Source organism: Sphaeramia orbicularis, chromosome 15, assembly GCF_902148855.1.
Source record: "Sphaeramia orbicularis chromosome 15, fSphaOr1.1, whole genome shotgun sequence".
Lineage (NCBI taxonomy): Eukaryota > Metazoa > Chordata > Actinopteri > Kurtiformes > Apogonidae > Sphaeramia > Sphaeramia orbicularis.
Window position 1 is genome coordinate 36,781,083 of NC_043971.1, and position 18,942 is coordinate 36,800,024.

General features: G+C 34.9%; 1 protein-coding gene across 1 annotated transcript; it reads left to right on the plus strand.

Moving 5' to 3' along the window:
* Positions 1 to 1,123: 1,123 nt before the first annotated feature.
* LOC115433888 (uncharacterized) lies at positions 1,124 to 18,321 on the plus strand. The gene is made up of 3 exons (XM_030155445.1): positions 1,124 to 1,267; positions 12,250 to 12,460; positions 17,507 to 18,321. Exons 1-3 carry the CDS (start codon positions 1,124 to 1,126, stop codon positions 18,229 to 18,231), a joined length of 1,080 nt encoding a protein of 359 aa, XP_030011305.1. The 3' UTR covers positions 18,232 to 18,321.
* Positions 18,322 to 18,942: the final 621 nt, after the last annotated feature.

Below are 18,942 nucleotides of genomic sequence, written 5' to 3' on the forward strand. Positions count from 1 at the left end.
CTTTACTGTACATACTTTACTGTACATACTTTACTGTACATACTTTACTGTGGTATGTACAGCAGTACGAACAAAAGTTTCAGTGAAAAAAATCAGCGTCTATAAACCAGAGTGGTGGTATTTAGTGTGACCTTCCTTTTACACTTAACATGTCTTTAATCCTTTTGTTCACTGTCAGATTTTTGATTCCAGGTTTCATTCAACACATGCCAAATATTTCTATAAGATTTTTCTGTTTCTTGTCATGGGGTCAGGGGTCACACTAAGTACTGACCTTAACCTTTACAACCCATTTAGTTCTGTTTTTTTGTGTGCCTTTTAAGGCTGTGCACGTATTTCTTGTATTTTCTTGTATCTGAAGAAAAGAGACTGAGAAATAAATATGCATGTTCATTTCAACACTGCAAAAACAACTAATCTAAAGGATGACCAAAGCTTTTACACAGCACTATACACATATATGTGTGTGTGTGTGTGTGTGTGTGTGTGTGTGTGTACATATGTATGTATGTATATACACACACACATATACATATATATGCATGCATACACACACACACACACACACACATATATATATGTATATATATATATATATATATATATATATATATATATATATATATATATATATAAAATGCGATTTCATCTTGTGTGTTTAAAAGTTTGTGTTCACCTTTCTTTGAAAAGAAGTTGGTCAGAACTTGACTTCCTTCATTTTGCCTTCTCTCCCTTTCTTTTCTTTCCTTTCTTTTCTGAAATCCTGACTTATTTTTTTAACTGTGACATCATGATAAGATTTCTTCTATCATAGAGATGCAACGAGTCACCGTAGCCTAACAAGCAAAGTGCGTTTCTCAAACTCTGTGTGAAGTGAACCATTTTGCTCTTTTCTCAAAAGGTGTTCACAGAGTAGTGACAGCAGTCTGTACTTTTATGGAATACAATAATATACCAATTTTTAAAATCTAATGCATGAAGCTTGCATATAGGTTCATATTTATCATATAATTTAGTTGAACAACAGGAAAAAAAAAAACTTTACCAAAAAAATCTTAACTTCCCATGGGCCCCCCTCTCCCTTGGTCCCCCCCACAGCTGTGTAGGTTAACAGCCCTGATCAATGGCCGTGCCAATGACCCTTAATAGACCTGTGGTTGCCACGGTGACATTCAGACTGTTAGGGGGACTTGGGCTCAGAAGACGCAGAGACAGGCAGAAAGAGCTCTGGAATAGGTCCGAAACATCTGCTCATTATGGAAAAACCGTAAAAGGTAGGTGAAAACTAAAATGATCATGACTGGCACGAAGAGCTCTGGAACACACATGTATTTTCTCCCTTGTACTGTGAGAACTGTCAGAGTTACAGCAGTGTAAAAACAGTCAACTTCTCAGGAAAACAATCTGTTTGTATTGATTTGATTACAGGCAGAGGAGGGGTGAGCCTCCATTCTACTGCCTGCCATTTCACTTTAGAAAGAGCTAGGTCTTCAAACTTAGGTTCATATGAAGCCCAGGAACTGTGACTACATTTTTGGAAAGAATCATTTGCCTCTTATGTATCGTTTGGCCGGGAGGACGAGTTATCCACAAAATTTTGAGGTGATTTTCAGCTGTTCTCACACTCTAATGAGATTGGTATGCCAGGAATGTGTGCTCTGTTTTGGTGTTTTCTGACAAATCTGACACTTTTCTAAGACCCATCTATCAAAAACCATAAACCTCATCCTCAAACAACGTACATTTCTGCGGAGACGACAAAAATGCCTGCGTTTTAAAGTGTAAATGAAGTCTGTAGGTCAAAGTATGGTGAAGCAGTAGTAGTCAGAAACAAGTGGATTTTTGTGGCTGATTTTTTCCTCTCCCCATTCATTTCTATGGGACTTTTTTTGCATGTTTTTTGCCAATAACTCTGCGAAAAATTAATGAATCTCTACCTTGAGTCATAGCCCACTATTCCCGATGAAACCGCACATTTTAATGTATTAATTGTAGGGCTACTCCCAGCGGATTAGGCTGAATTAATCGGCGAAATCTTGTCCAGAAGATGAGGAATAATATGTGACTGAAAGAGGCGCGAGCAACAACAATAGGTGCTCGAGCCTAGGGCCCCTAATAATGTTTACATCTACAACGTTTTCTTAAAAATCTGAATAGCGTGAACAACTTGAAATGTCTTACGAAAAACAAGTGCAGTTTTAACAATGTTCTGCCTCAGTTTATCAGTTTATCACTTACACATGTACATTACAATGACAAATACACAAAACATTTAGTAACAGGTATAATATTGATAAAATGGCATTTACTTTTCTCAAGACATTTCACATTGTTCATATTTGTTCAGGTTATTCACATTTTTTGTAAAAGGATAGTTTGTTAATGTAAACATTTTCATGTAATTTCACTTTTTTACACTAAAAAAAAGATAAAAAATCTGCAGAAGTCATTATTTATAGGTTATTATGATAGTGTTTTTCTGGTCTGACCCAAATGAGATCTAATTGGTTTATATGTGTATGTATGGAACCTGAATTAAAATGATTTTGACACCAATGATTGTTAATACACTGGTCTACAATTTTTTAGAAATGATTTGCTTCAGAGATTAAATGTGCTAAATGTTATGTATTCTAATAAGATTAATTGGAAAATAAATGACAAAAGTGCCGGTTTGCTGATGTTTTCAAGGTATATGATTAAGTGTTATTACACATATATATTGGTTTATGGACATTTATATAATAGTTTTATAAATCTTCCACTAAATAGAACCTGTAAAGTGAATGTATTCTAATGTGCAGACAATGTTTTGAAGTAGATCTTGTAGCTCTGAGACAAATATTCCTTTTGAGTCAAACCCATTCTCTCGTTAATTCTTGAATTTCACATTTTGACCCAAAGCTGTATCTTGGAAAGTTCAGCCAACCAGCATTTTTACTTGATTTTTCTTTATCAGTGACTCATGTGGTAAAATTTCATTACTTTTATTCTGGAAGCATTTTCCTTGTAGACCAGTGATATCTTCAGTGGAATTTTTGCATTTCACAAATTCATCCCGCGGGCCGGATTTGGCCCTCGGGCTGCATGTTTGACACCTGTGGTTTACAGTGTTTGCGTTAACCCTTTATAGGGCACCCACAGAAATACTCATAGAAATTTCAACCTTAGTGTGTTATTGGAGAAGACAACAAGACATTATTACATTTGTCAAATTTTTCAATATTTTTTATTGTTATGTAGAAAATCAAGGTTAATTAAGTTACCATATTTGGTTCCTTAGCCATAAGTGGCAAAAAAAAAACAAAAAAAAACCAATCAAGTACTGTTATGTCTCGTCAGATCTGTTAATCATGTTAATGTTTAGTGTTTCATGTCTCATCTTTGGTGTTCAGGGTTTTGTCTTTGTTTGATTAATCACTTTATGTTAAGTTAGAGTCGTTCACATTTGGTCCTGTCTTGCACTTCCTGTTTTATTTTGTACACATCTCTTCCCTCTTGTTTCAGACCCTGACTTCCTCCCTTTGTGTGTTTTCCCATCAGTGTGATTGTTAGCCCCACCCCTGATTGTTGTCACCTGTTTTCCTTCTACCTCATGTAGAAATAGTCCCTTTGTCTTGTGCCAGTTCGTCTGATTCCGTCATTGTGATCACGTCAAGTGGCCAAACAGGTTTTTCCATGTTCATCAGGTTTATGTTTCAAGTTTTTCTGAAAGAGTTTTTTTGTTCATCCTAGAGATTTGTTTGTAGTTTTTTTATTTCCTCCTATTGCGAGCGCTTTTTGTTATATCACATTTTTTTTATTATTGTTGAGCTCGTAGTATTCTCTCCTTCTTCTTCTGACATGTTTCAATAAGAAAGACAGGTATTTTCTTCTTTGTTTCACTTTTACTGTGTTGTAGAAATGTTCAACTGATAACCCACACACAAAGAGGAGGAGAGAAAGTTAGAGTTAAAATAAATAAATGCATTTATTGAGAAGTCAATCACAGAGAAACTCTGTTAGATGCATAAAAGAGGACATTTCTCATTTTTGGCAGGAGGCAAAGTGAGGAAGTGAGGTCATCAGCCGGAAGTATCGAACATTGACCTTCAACTTAAAAGTGTACAAAATATAAAGTGCATGTACAAGAAAAAATAAGTAACAGAAGAACAAACAAATAAGTCAAAATTTTGCATGAATAACATTTGTACATGAGAACATAAATCTAACCGTTATTAAAATACTTTTGTTCAAATCTTCAGTTTTTGTGAGTCGTGCATTTGAATCCTCCATTTCATATGTCAAGGAGTTCTAACAAGTATATATAAAAATTAGAAGAAAAACACATGTAAGGTGGAAGGAACATCACTTTTACAAAGAAAATGGGGGACGCAGCCTTTACTAACTATGCACCAAAGTTATGGAATACAATTCCAAAAGACATTAGAGAAGCCAGTTCACTGAATATATTTAAAACCAAATTAAAAACATTTTTATTCTCATTAGCCTTTGAAAGGAGATAAAAATGGGGTCACAATTCAGGAACCAGGAATGTGCGCTGTTTTTATTTTTATTTAATTTTATTGTATTTCTGTTTTTATTTTTTTTATTTTATTGTATTTCAAATTTCATCTTATTTCTTGCACTTCAAAAATTCTATGCATAATCAAATATTTTAATGTGCGCTGTTTTTATTTTTATTTTTATTTTATTGTATTTCTCTCAAATTTCATTTTATTTCTTGATGTATAATCAAATCTTAATGTATTTTAATATTGTATTTTTTCAATCAATGTGAAGCACTTTGGGCTACAATTTCTGTATGAAAGGTGCTATACAAATAAAGTTTATTATTATTATTATTATTATTATTATTATTATTATTATTATTATTATTTTAGAACATTAGACCAACATTAGAGCTGATCCAGACCCCTGTCCACATCCACATTATCCCTCTGAACATCATTCCTTACATTAGTACCATTACTTCATGGTACCTAACAAAGCAGGTACACTCACTGTTCATGCAGAGGTGGACCTTACAGACCCTGGAGACCACATTGGACCTGAGAGTGTTGACTCACTGTCCTCACTGGAACTGTTGCTGTCACTGTCTTGTAATGTATTTGGAAATGACCAAAAATAGTCACGTGCTTGATAAAGGGTTAAAATGAAAGGCTTAACCTCTTCAATTATTTCCAAAATTGTTAACGTAAGGTTAAAGGACCAGAAAAATACAAAAGTAAACACCAAACATCACCGTGAATTAAAAACAAGAGCATGAAAGAGCATTAGCTTAACCACAGGTTGACACAAATACAGAAATGAAATGAAGATAAAGGCCTATTTGATGTTTTTATGGCAGTTTTTTTTATGCAAATCTTCACTTCCTGCCTTATCATGAGCACATACAGTGATCCATGTGAACTCCTGCAGAATATTCAGGCTTTATTCAAAGTAGTCGACAGAGCTGTGCAGAAACAGCCGCTGAAAAAATGGCATCATAGAAGAAACTGTGTAGTTAAAACACAAGGATACAAAGTCTACATGTTCAGGTAAATATAAACAATACATCTGACTCTACAGTAGTGAATTTAGATATTTAGAAAGGTTAAAAGGACACACTGATCCTAACACTGCTGTTTATTTATAGTGTTTTTTTTTTTTTTTGGAAAGTGTTTTTGATGGATGGCGCTTGACTCAGCATTCACTGATCCCAGGTAAGATGATGGTACAAACTTATACCTGAAATTAGAAAGAGTTTTAAAAGAAATCTTCTCATACTTTTAAGCTAATACAGTTATTTTCGTCTTATATTTGTGTAATATTCACATTTTGAAAAGAACCATAGAAACTCAAAACCAGATAAACCAAAATCTTGAGTATTTTTGATAATAACATAAAGAAAATTTACTAAATTTTTCATACTCTTTTACTCTTAAGCTAATAGCCATTTTAGCCTCATAATTTACTGTTTGGCTCCAGTATTAATACTGAATTAATTGTCATAGACCAGAGGTGTCAAACTAATTTTAGTTCGGGGCCACATTCAGCTGAATTCGATCTCAAGCGGGCCAAACCATTAAAATAATAGCGTAAAAACCTATAAATAATGACAACTCCAAGGTTTTCTCTTCATTTTAGTGCAATAAAAACATTAAATTATAAAAATATTTTCATTTACAAACTATCTTTTCAGCAAAAAAATGTGAATAACCAGAAAAAATGTAATATCTTAAGAAAAATAAGCTAAATTTTAACAATATTATGCCTCAACTTATCACTTGTACGTGTGCATGACACAATGTTACACAAACATAATATTGTTGAAATTTTGAAGTTTGGAATATGTAACTAAAATAAGAATGTCTACAATATTATGTGTCAACTTATGAACAAAACTTACAATCGGATCTACAAATCCACAAAACATTTAGTAACAGACAGAATATTGTTAAAATTGTACTCATTTTATTGTAAGGGTTATTAGACTAATATTTGACTTTAGATTAACACCTTTGACTGTTAATATCTTCAGTGTAATTTTTACACTCCATAAAATCATGCCACGGGCCGGATTGGAATCTTTGGAGGGCCGGTTTTGGCCCACGGGCCACATGTTTGACACCTGTGTCATAGACCTGAACAGCCACTGGCTACCCAAACATCTGGAACTAAGTTAACTGTCAGAAAAAACACAGATTTTTACTAGAAAAAAGGCAAAAATGTTGATAATATTACGAAAAAAAAAAATGGTGATAAATCACTTTAGAAAGGTACAAAGAAATTCATACGGAAGTTGCCACAAACATAGATAAGGTCAGGGTTAATACAGTAGCTCTATACAGGTACAATGTGAGAGCGGCTGGTGAACAAAGTGGACCATTTAACTGCTAAAGCACCAGATGTTTCTTCCAGGACTTGGTGGAGACCAAAGCAGAGAGAATAGCAGACCTCCACTATAGTGATGGACCTGTCACTGCTGGGTGCGGGTGGAGACCTAGTTTTTGACGCACTTCCAACAGTTAATGTCCAAACAATTAATGTCCAGACAGAATCCTTCAGTGAGCTTTTCACTTTTATTGAACGTTCTTAGATGATCACATCAGTGTCTCATGAAGATTAAAATATACTCAGTGCCAATGAAAACGCAACATTTGAATGTGTTTTATTGTTCCTGAGCTGCATCAGTATGTTTCAGTTTCACCTGTATAAGATAATCCCAGACAATTTCTAAACAACCTGAGACGGGTTGAGGTATTGTCACGCTTGAATGAACTTGTCTGCATTCATAAGACTTGTTTTTCTCATTGCTCAGCAATGAACTGCTCAACTTAAGGAACTGTGGTCAGTTAAGGAGTGGTCATGTTCTGTATATAAAGGGAAGCTGAAAAGCACCAAAATCATTTGCAATAACTCAGCGATGCCTGGACTGACACGTGACCACAGATGCCATGCTACGGGGCTCCTGGAGGCCGGAATCTCTGCTCGGCAGGTGGCGCGCCGTTTTGGATGCAATGTGTCCACCATAGTCAGGATGCAACAGAGGCATGAAGAAACTGGCTCAACTGCAGACAGACCTCGCCCTGGACGAGCTCGTGTGACCACGCCACAGCAGGATCGCTACATTGAGCTGCAGCACCTCCGGGACCGCTTTGTGACTTTTGGTTTTGGGGGTCCTTGAGTTTCTTTCTTTATCCTTATATTTTATCAACAAATTTGGATGTGATTTTTTATTTTTACTGTATAGAAATGGCCTATGATTAATTCCAAAGAGCTCATAGAATAAAAATCCTCATCGATTTAAAAAAAAATATAAGAATCTTCAAGTGTTGCGTTTTCATTGGCACTGAGTATACAAACATGACTACTAAATGCTGCTGACTTCTAACTGATAGCGGTAAAAACCAGTGACCTAGTTATCTACCCCTTAAATAGATTTCCGTTCACCCCCCCAGCTCAAACCGGAAATCCACAATTAACCAGACATAAAACAAACAAACATAAAGAACGGCTCCTACATCCACCTTCACCTCCACACCCGCTGAATGTCGACTATGCATGCGTACGTGCACACACGGACATTTGTTTGCTTGCATATTTACCAAAAAAAGTTTATGAGGTGATAAAGCGTCAGGTCCAAATTGAAACCTTACAATATATTTCAAAGACTGCACTTTCTTTTTAAAAACAGTACACTGTAAACAGGTCTAAATATGTTTAAGTCATTGCTTGATTTAACCAACTTGATATGTTAATTATCTGAGCATTGTTTGTGAAATGAATAATTATAAATAATAATAAACTATGATACTATCTGTATCCTAGTCATTGTACATACCTCTTATCTGTAGTATAGAGTTAGTTTTGTATGTGTATTTTGTATATTTTGTTGATTTCAGAAGTTCTAGTAGTACTTTAGTAGCACATGTGTATTCATATTTTATACTGAAGCCTTGCACATTATTACTTTTTCTTAATATGCTGTACAACATTTATCTAATACATTCCCTTTGCACTCAGTCAGAGGTGTCAAACTCGTTTTAGTTCAGGGGCCACATTCAACTAAATTTGATCTGCAGTGGGCCGAACCAGTAAAATAATAACATAATATATAAATATGCCAACTCCAAACTTTTCTCTATGTTTTAGAGTGAAAAAAATACATTTACATGATGAAAAGGTTTACATCTACAAACTATCCTTTCAAAAGATGTGAATTACATGAACAAACTGAAAAAAATAAGTGTAATTTTAACAATATTCTGCCTCAGTTTATCATTTACACATGTACATTAGAACTTACACATCACAGTGGATCTACAAATACACAAAATGTTTAGTAACAGGCAGAATACTTACTTCTCTTAAGACATTTCATGTTGTTCATATTTTTTCCAGGTTATTCACATTTTTTTGTGAAATTAATCTTTGTTTTAGTGTAAATACATGAAAATATTTACATTTACAAAGAGAAAAATTTGGAGTTGTCATTATTTCTATGTTATTATGATAGTATTTTACTGGTCCTGCCCACTTGAGAATGAACTGGTCTGAAAGTGGAACCTGAAATAAAAAGATTGTCAATATCTTAGTGTAATTTTTGCATTTCACAAATTCATCCCAAGGGCCAGACTGAACCCTTTGGTGGGCCGGATTTGGCCCCCGGGCCGCATGTTTGACACCGATGCACTAAATGTTTTTCTGCTAAATTGAACTGAGCTGCTAAACTGATTTTCATTGTTCCTGTGACAGCGACAATGAAGTTCTATTCTATTCTATTCTATTCTATTCTATTCTATTCTATTCTAAACTAATGACTGATAGTTGCTATTACACATAGAACATGTGTTTTTTAGTCTTATAGTGTTTTATATCTCACCGAAACAGCCTGATAGATTTCATTTTATTTTATTTTATTTATTTAGACAAGGACAATGCACAATATATATTAACTTTAAAAAGGAAAGATGTATTGTACCAGGTTGTAGCACTAGATTGTGTTTAAGTACATGAAAAGTTAAAACAAAAACTGTGTTTGGATGACTTCAGTGTAGATGTTTCCTAATGGTCAGTGTAGGAACTCTTCATGTGATGGTTCATGCTTTCTCCAAATCACATCTGACTGAATCAGTTTATAACAAACCTTATTCTCAAGATGAATAATCAGAAATATTTTTTACAGGAACATATGAGAGAAACAAATACTATACATTCATAAGAACAAGACATAGATCTGCAGTTGAAGTTAAAACCCTAGAAAACATATTTTCAATTTCATGTTATGTTTTTAAATCTATAAAGCATGAGTGTTAAACATACGCCACACGGGCCAAATCCTGTCCGTCAAAGGGTCCAGTTTAGCCTCTGGGATGAATAATGTGAAATTACAAAAAGTACACTGAAGATTTTAACAGTCATTGTAGTTCAGGTTCCACATTCAGCCCAGTTCGATCTCAAGTGAAAAGTGAAAATTTTCTCTGTTTTAATGTAAAAAAACATACGATTACATGAACATTTTTACATTTACAAACTATCCTTTCACAAAAATTTGAACAACCTGAAATATCTTGAGAGAAGTCACTGCCGTTTTATCAATATTCTGCCTGTTATTAACCCTTTCATGCATGAATTATTAGAACCTTAGTCGAGATTTTTTCCTGAGTGTTTTTATTCGTCTTTAGGCATGAAAAAACAATGCAATTGAAATGTTATTCAATCAACAAAAATGTCCACTCAGCTGGACACCATGCCTTTAATTTTTGAAGGTAAGAAACCATCATCAGAAAGTGATATACAGTGCAAAACCTATGAAATAAAAACATTTTTAATGCAGCTAATCTGAGGTTTTCTTACATTTTCACATACTCTAATATTAGTTTTTACTCACTTCATGGAGATAATATGCACACAAAAAATAACTGTTTGATTAAGAAAACTGTTACTTACAGTCTAATAACAGTTAGCAAATATTTACATTAACCCTTTCATGCATGAATTATGAGAACCTTAGTCAAGATTTTTTTCCCTGAGTATTTTTATTCCTCTTTAGGCATGAAAAAAAAAACAATGTGATTAAAAAAAATTTTATTAACCTATTTTTCATGGAGTAACAAAAATGTCCACTCATTTGGACAACATGTGTTTAACCCTTTCATGCACAGTGGTCACTACAGTGGACAGTTATTCTACAGCTGTTCTCTTGTATATTCATGAGTTTTGTTGGTTTATTTGCATATCAGCCAACACAGTGGACACTTACGCATCATCCCATATGCTGACATTCATACCATTACTGTAACTTTGCTGTTCTTGATAAACCTGATCTGCAGTGACATGTTTTTTTTGTTTGTTTTTTTGTTTGTTTTATTTTACTGTAAATCAGTTGCTAATTGTTATTAGATTGTAACAGTTTTTTTTTTGTTTGTTTGTTTGGTTTTTTTGCGTATTATCTCCATGAAATGAATAATAACTAGTATTAGAGTGTATTAAATTGTGAGAAAACATCTGATTAGCAGCATTAAAAATGTTTTTATTGCATAGTTTTCCATATCACTTTCTGATATTAGGTTTCAAATACATGTTTCTTTGCTTCAAAAATTAAATACATGGAGTGGCCATTTTTCTAACTTCTTAACAAAAAACTCAATTGCATTGTTTTTTTCATGCCTAAAAAGGAATAAAAACACTCAGGAAAAATATATTGGGTAAGGATATCATAATTCATGCATGAAAGGGTTAAGTTCTGAAGCAAAGAAACATGTACTTAAAACTCATCATCAGAAAGTGATATACTGTGTGAAAACTGTGAAATAAAAATATTTTTCTTGCGGCTAATCTCACATTTCTCACAATTCTCACATTTTAACATGCTCTAATACTAGTTATTACTCACTTCATGGAGATAATATGCAAAAAAAAAAAAAAAACTTTTTGTGTAAGAAAACTGTTAATTACAGTCTAATAACAATTAGTAATTGATTTACACTCAAAAATTTTACTGGGTCAAAACACAGTAATGTCCCATCAGAGAGCGAACTTTAATTGATTGCCATTCCAACATTCCGACATATTTCAATATAAAGTAGCTTCTTGTTATGGATAATCCCTTATGGTCCAACTAAAGCAAAAATTAATTTAAAAGTAAAAATGTGGGTCATTTAGCTACACTAATCTGTCAAATTGTCTCTAAAATGTCGTGTCAGAGAGATTTCGAATACCGTGTTTTGACCCTGCTGCAGATCAGGTTTATCAAGAACAGGAAAGCGTCCACTGTGGTGGTTGATATGCAAATAAAACTACAAAACCCATGAATATAGAAGAGAACAGCTGTAGAATAGCTGTCCACTGTAGTGACCAGTATGCATGAAAGGGTTCAAACATATAAGTGCAGATCAGGTTTATCCAGAACAGCAAAGTTACAGTAATGATATATGAATGTCAGTGTATTATGGGATGGTGCATAAGTGTCCACTGTGTTGGCTGATATGGAACTAAAACAACAAAACCCATGAATACACAAGCGAACAGCTGCAGAATAACTGTCCACTGTAGTGACCAGTATGCATGAAAGGGTTAAATGTTTTGTGTATTTGTAGATCCGTTATGATCTGTAAGTTGAAAAGCACATGTGTAAATGATAAACTTCGACATAATATTGTTAAAATTGCACTTATTTTTCTCAATACATGAAGAAACTAAGCTTTGCCTGGCTGATAATGTTGTGTTTACAGATTATATTTGACTCTTGTTTTGTCTTAAAAGGGCTCACATTCCACATTTGTCATTGATAACGTTAACAGTAACACAGTAACGACAGCTCATCCCGTCCTCATCGTCAGCACCGCCGCCAACCTCAGTAACAGCAGCAGTCCTGCGGCGGTCCAGGTGGCTCAGGTGATCAACTGGCTGACCTTAGGCATCGGGCTGCCCGCCATCGCACTGGCTATTTATACCCTGAAGAATCTGGCCAAAGGTTTGCTTCCACTCCGCTGGTCTAGAATTCACACACCAATTACAAAACAGGATTTACAAATTCTTAACGCAAAGGAAATAAATCTGCCTCAAGGTTTATGTAATTCACACATAATTATGAAACAGGATTTGTGTGTTTCTTAACACAAAATGATACAAAGAAAACAAACATTATGTGTCCCACTAACTCCGTAAGTGTTTATTCATGTACATTAAACATTGATTCTTCACCTTGAAACAGATTTTTAACAAAGGGAAGGCAAGGGGTATTGTTTCTGGTTTGGTTTGTTTCTTTGTTCATTTGTTTGTTTGATTGTTTACACTCTAGCAGCAAAACTATTGGTTGAATTCATACCAAATTGGGTTTGTAGATTGCCAGTGACCCAGAATAGATCTGATTACAGTTTGGGAACAGTAGGTCAAAGTTCCATTTTTTTCTGAATTTTTTAAATCTTTTTGTTTTTCTCCCATTTACTTGTACTGGGTGAAATTTCAAATGTCTGTTAGCAGCAAAACTTGTGGTTGAATTCATACCAAATTGGGTTTATAGATTGCTAATGACCAAGAATAGATGTCATTACTTTGTGGGAAAAGTAGGTCAAAGTTAAAAATTTTCATATGAATTTTTAAATGTTTTTTCTCCCATTTATTTATAATGGACGAAATCTCACATGTCTATAAAACACAGGTGTCAAACATGTGGCCCGGGGACCAAATCCGGCCCGCCAAAGGGTCCAATCCAGCCCGTGGGATGAATTTGTGAAAAGCAAAAATTACACTGAAGATATTAACAGTCAATGATGTCAAAATCATTTTAATTCAGGTTCCACAAACAGACACGTACAGTCCAATTAGATTTCAAGTGGGTCAGACCAGTAAAATATTGTCGTAATAACCCATAAATAACAACAACCCCAAATTCTCTCTTTGTTTTTTGGTGTAAAAAAGTAAAATTACATGAAAATGTTTACATTACCAAACTATACTTTTCCAAAAAATGTGAATTACCTGAACAAATATGAACAAATGGAAATGTCTTAAGAAAAGTAAATGCAATTTTACCAATATTCTGCCCGTTACTAAATGTTTTGTGAGATTGTAATGCACGTGTAAATGATAAACTGAGAAACTGAGGCATAATATTGTTAAAATTGAACTTTTTTTTTTCGTAAGACAATTCAAGTTGTTCATGTTATTCAGATTTTTACAGGAACTTTGTAGATATAAACCTGATCATAATATAATTCTACATTTCTCACTGTTATTATTTTACTGGTCTGGACCACTGGAGATCAAATTGGGCTCAATGTGGCCCCTGAACTAAAATGAGTTTGACACCCCTGCTATAAAACATCAATTTTGTTTCAATTCATTTCAAACTTGGTACATATATAGAGGCAATTGATATGATGACATCAGCTGGACTGGTGCCAAAATAAGCTACAATATGCGCAAGGGGCAGGCTTTGTTGTGCCTGGCATCACTTGTTTTTTTTATGATTCTCTACATTTATAGCGCAATAAAGTCAGTATTAGTGACACACTGACATGTACATTGAACCACATTTATGATCACTACTTTTAGGGCAGAGCAATTACAGATTTAAAGGTAAAACTGCCCAAAATATCCAACTCCAATCCAACTTTATTTGTAAAGCACTTTAAAAACAACCACAGTGGACCAAAGTGCTGTACAGAAAAATAAAAAAAACCCAAAATAACAGAGTAAAATACAAGAATAGATGAACCCTTTCATGCATAGTGGTCACTACAGTGGACAGTTATTCAAAACTGTTGTATATTTATGGGTTTTGTTGTTTTAGTTCCATATCAGCCAACACAGTGCATCATCTCTATGCATCATCTTATACACTGCAATTCATACCATTACTGTAACTTTGCTATTCTTGATAAACCTGATCTACACTATGTTTAAGTGTAAATCAGTTAATTGTTACTTTTTTTTTTTTTTTTTTTTGCATATTATCTCCATGAAGTGAGTAATAACTAGCATTAGAATATGTTAAAGTGTGACAAAACATCAGATTAGCAGCATTAAAAATGTTTTTATTTCATTGTTTTCATCTCACTTTCTGATATTGGGATTTAAACACGTTTCTTGACTTCAAAAATATAATGCATGGACATTTTTGTAACTCAATAAAAACAAAAAAAAAACTCAATTGCTTCGTTTTTTTCATGCCCAAAGAGGAATAAAAACACTCAAGAAAAAATTTTTGACTAAGGTTCTCATAATTCATGCATGAAAGGGTTAAAAGACATAGAACTGTAAAAAATAAATAAATAAAATACGGAAGAATTGATAAAAACCTAAATAAAAGAATAAAATACAAGAATAGATTAAAAACAATTAAAAGCTGTACAATCAAAAACAACAAATAAGAACAATAAACCAATACCAAGTAAAACAATTAAGTAAAAATAATACATTCAAACATCTCACGTGGTTTCAAAATATGAATAATGATTTGATTGTATGCAGGTTTATCACTTAAAAAAACTGGTATTTTGAAAAGAATAAATTTGTTTTGTGGGATGAAAAAGTAGCGACAGAAAGGGACATTTGCAGTCGCAGCCCTTTGACTTTGTATTTCTCAGTTTGTTCACTTTGCTCAGGGATGAAGCCTTAGCAGTAACCGAATCTGAACGCATTGGTATCTGGAAAAGTGTAACTGTATCTGCTAGAAAAATTACAATACTGATAAATGTTATGCAATCCAAATTCCACTGCTGGGGGGCGGAGGTCAGACATACAGTTAGGAGCAGATTAAAACCCTTTTAACTTTCACCATGTTACCAGTGGTCCATTATAGGGTTAGAGTACAGCCATGTTTGGACTGTTGTGGTTGAGGTTGTTTTCCAGCTACACAGAAGATTAATTGTTTGAAATGCAGTCGAACACATGTATTTTCACTTGTAACACTTGTTCTGTTATAAGCCAAACCCTACATGAGAGTCACATGAGAAGAATATATGTTAAAGGTTGCTAATATCATTGTGTATACTATTAGTAGGACTGATTGTATTAGTATCAGTATCTAAAGCAAACACACACCCAACATATCTCAACCAAGAATTTGCTGAAGGTGGTTTAGACCAGCTCTAAATGTAGTGTCATGAGATAACTTGTTTTATGATGTGACACTATATAAATAAAATTTGATTGATTGATTTGTCGATTGTATTAGAGTTCATAGATAATTCAGATTGTCTAACACTGTAAATATGTTAAAGTGTCTGGAGATGATTTGCTTTGATTTGACCCTGCTTAACCTTTTATAGTTCACTCATAGAAATACACTGAACAAAAATATAAACGCACCACTTTTGTTTTTGCTCCCATTTTTCATGAGCTGAACTCAAAGATCTAAAACTTTTTCTATGTACACAAAAGGCCTATTTCTCTCAAATATTGTTCATAAATTTGTCTAAATCTGTGTTAGTGAGCACTTCTCCTTTGTCCTTTGCTGAGATAATCCATCCACCTCACAGGTGTGGCATATCAAGATGCTGATTAGACAGCAGGATTATTGCACAGGTGTGACTTAGGCTGGCCACAATAAAAGGCCACTCTAAAATGTGCACTTTTACTGTATTGGGTGGTCCAGGGGGGTCAGAAAACCAGTCAGTATTTGGTGTGACCACCATTTTCCTCGCACAGTCTTCTTCATGCATTCTCTGAAACAGCTTTGGAGATGGCTTATGGTAGAGAAATGAACATTCAATTCACAGGCAAAAGCTCTGGTGGAGATTCCTGAAGTCAGCATGCCAATTTCATATTCCCTCAAAACTTGTGACATCTGTGGTATTGTGCTGTGTGATAAAACTGCACATTTTGGAGTGGCCTTTTATTGTGGCCAGCCTAAGGCACACCTGTGCAAAAATCATGCTGTCTAATCAGCATCTTGATAGGCCACACCTGTGAGGTGGATGGATTATCTCAGCAAAGAAGAAGTGTTCACTAACACAAATTTAGACAGATTTGTGAACAATATTTGAGAGAAATAAACCTTGTGTGTACACAGAAAAAGTTTTAGATCTTAGAGTTCAGCTCATGAAAAATGGGACCAAAAACAAAAGTGGGGCATTTATATTTTTGTTCAGTGTACTTTAAAATTCACAATTTCAACCTCAGTCTGTTATTAGAGGTCATAACAAGACCTTATTAGTTTGTGATTTTTTTTTATTGTTATGTAGAAAATTAAAGTTAATGAAGTTAACATATTTGGTTGCTTACCCATAAATGGCAAAAAAAAAAAAGAAAAAAATCCAAGTACAGATAAAAAATACAAGAAAAACACATGTAAGGTGCAAGGAACACATATTTTAGAACATTAGACCAACATTAGTGCTGATCCAGACCCCTGTCCATATTCACATTCTCCCTTTGAACATCATTCCTTACATTAGTACCATTACTTCATGGTACCTAATGAAGCAGGTACATGCAGAGGTGGACCTTACAGACCCTGTAGACCACATTGGACCTGACATTGTTGACTCACTGTCCTCACTGGAACCGTTGCTGCCACTGTCTTGTAATGTATGTGGAAGTTACCAAAAATAGTCACTTGCCTGATAAAGGGTTTAACCCATAAAGACCTAGTGTTACTTTTGTGGTACTTCCAAAATGATTTTTTCTCTCTATTTAACCTTTCTTAAGTGATTTATTATCATTTATTGTAATATTATCTTCTGTATTTTGCATTTTTTCATTGAAATCATATTGAATTTACTGATCATGTAGATTTTCCTAAAAAGCTTGAGCATTATTAATCAAAAACAGAGAAATTTAAAGAAAAAGTGACTTAGAGCAAAGATATCAGTAACTGAATATAAAAAACAGGGAGGTCAAATCTGATCACCATAAAAAGATGAAAAAGATTTTACACCAAATTTGAACATGTATTGATAGGATTAGTGGCTCCACAGGTATTAAACATTTTACATTTGGTTGTCAGTGGATGTTTGGGTCTTTATGGGTTAAATGTGACTGAGCTGAGTTCTTTTGGGTGTTTTCTGTCCAGGTGGGGATAAAGTTCCCATGCATGTGGTGTTCCTCCTGGTCTCAGACATCATCAGTTTCTTCGCTCGTCCTCGTGTGGACCAGGACATGCAGACCGACACCGTCCTCGCCTCCAACACCACTGACTTCATCTTCTACTTCGGTGTTGTGTCAAATATCATCCTCATGCTGTTCATAGCCCAGGAGCGCCATCTCCTGGTGGTTTACCCACAATGCCTTGGCTGCTGCAGGAGAGTGCGGCGGTGTCCTGTGGTGGCCTTCCTCTCCTGGACGGCTCCATTTGCTGTCTTGGCTCTGGCCGTGCTGCGATACAGTCTGTGGTTCGCTGTGTCTCTGCTCGCCCCTTTCCCCATCCTCCTCTTCTTTGCCGTGGACTCCTGCAGGGCCCTGATCTGCTCCAGGTCCGGCCCTCCCACTCCAGACAGGAAGAGGACCGTGTGGGGGATCGGTGCCATATGGGCCAACTACACCTTCCTCTACGTCCCCTTCATCCTCAGCATCCTCCTGGAGGCTCTGTCCTTCAGAGAGGCGGTGCAGTACCTGGGGCTTGTTTCTCACCTGCTGCTGTACCTCAGCCCACTGGTGGACCCTTTCCTTTACATATTTATGACCAGAGGGCCCAGAGAGGTACTGCAAGCACTGCCCTGCTGCCGAAGGACGAGCCAGAGGGACAGCAGGAGGCCCACTGTGGACACTGTGGCTGAGACTGTGGAAACAAGACTCTGATGAGGACATTTTTATCAAACCTATTGTTTATGAGATGATGTAAAAGACACTCAGGAAATCCTCTGAATCAATCACACAAGAGTCATTTACAGACAACACAACACAGGTGTCAAACACGCAGACTGGGGGCCAAATCTGGCCCGCCAAAGGGTCCAGTCCGGTCCTTGGGATGAATTTGTGAAATGCAAAAATTACACTAAGATGTTAACAAGCCTTTTAGTTCAGGTTCCACATTCAGACCAATTCGATCTCAAGTGGGTCAGACCAGTTAAATACTATCATAATAACATAAAAATAATGACAACTTTAAATGTTTCTCTTTGTAAATGTTAATATTTTAATGTATTTACACTAAAATAAAGTATAATTTTGCTAAAAATGCAAATAACCTGAAATGTTTAAGGGAAGCAAGTAGAATTTTAACAATATTCTGCCTGTTACTCAATATTTTGTGCATTTGTAGATCCACTGTGATCTGTAAGTTAAAATGTACATGTGTAAATGATAAATTGAGGTAGAATATTGTTAAAATTACACTTACTGAACTCCATGAAAAACAGATGCACTACTGTTGATCACGCTGCTAATGAAATACACTGCTGTTTTTATTCTGGTTTAACATGCTGCTCATTTTTAATCCTGCACTGTAGTATTTATGCATATTTATTCATTATTTATTTTTAGGTTTTACTGTTATTATCAGATTTTATT

Coding starts and splice junctions, on each gene's coding strand:
- LOC115433888 (XM_030155445.1), top strand. CDS start 1,124: ATGGCCGTGCCAATGACCCTTAATAGACCTGTGGTTGCCACGGTGACA. Junction 1,268..12,249: donor CTGCTCATTATGGAAAAACC/GTAAAAGGTAGG, acceptor TTGTCTTAAAAG/GGCTCACATTCCACATTTGT. Junction 12,461..17,506: donor CCTGAAGAATCTGGCCAAAG/GTTTGCTTCCAC, acceptor TTTTCTGTCCAG/GTGGGGATAAAGTTCCCATG.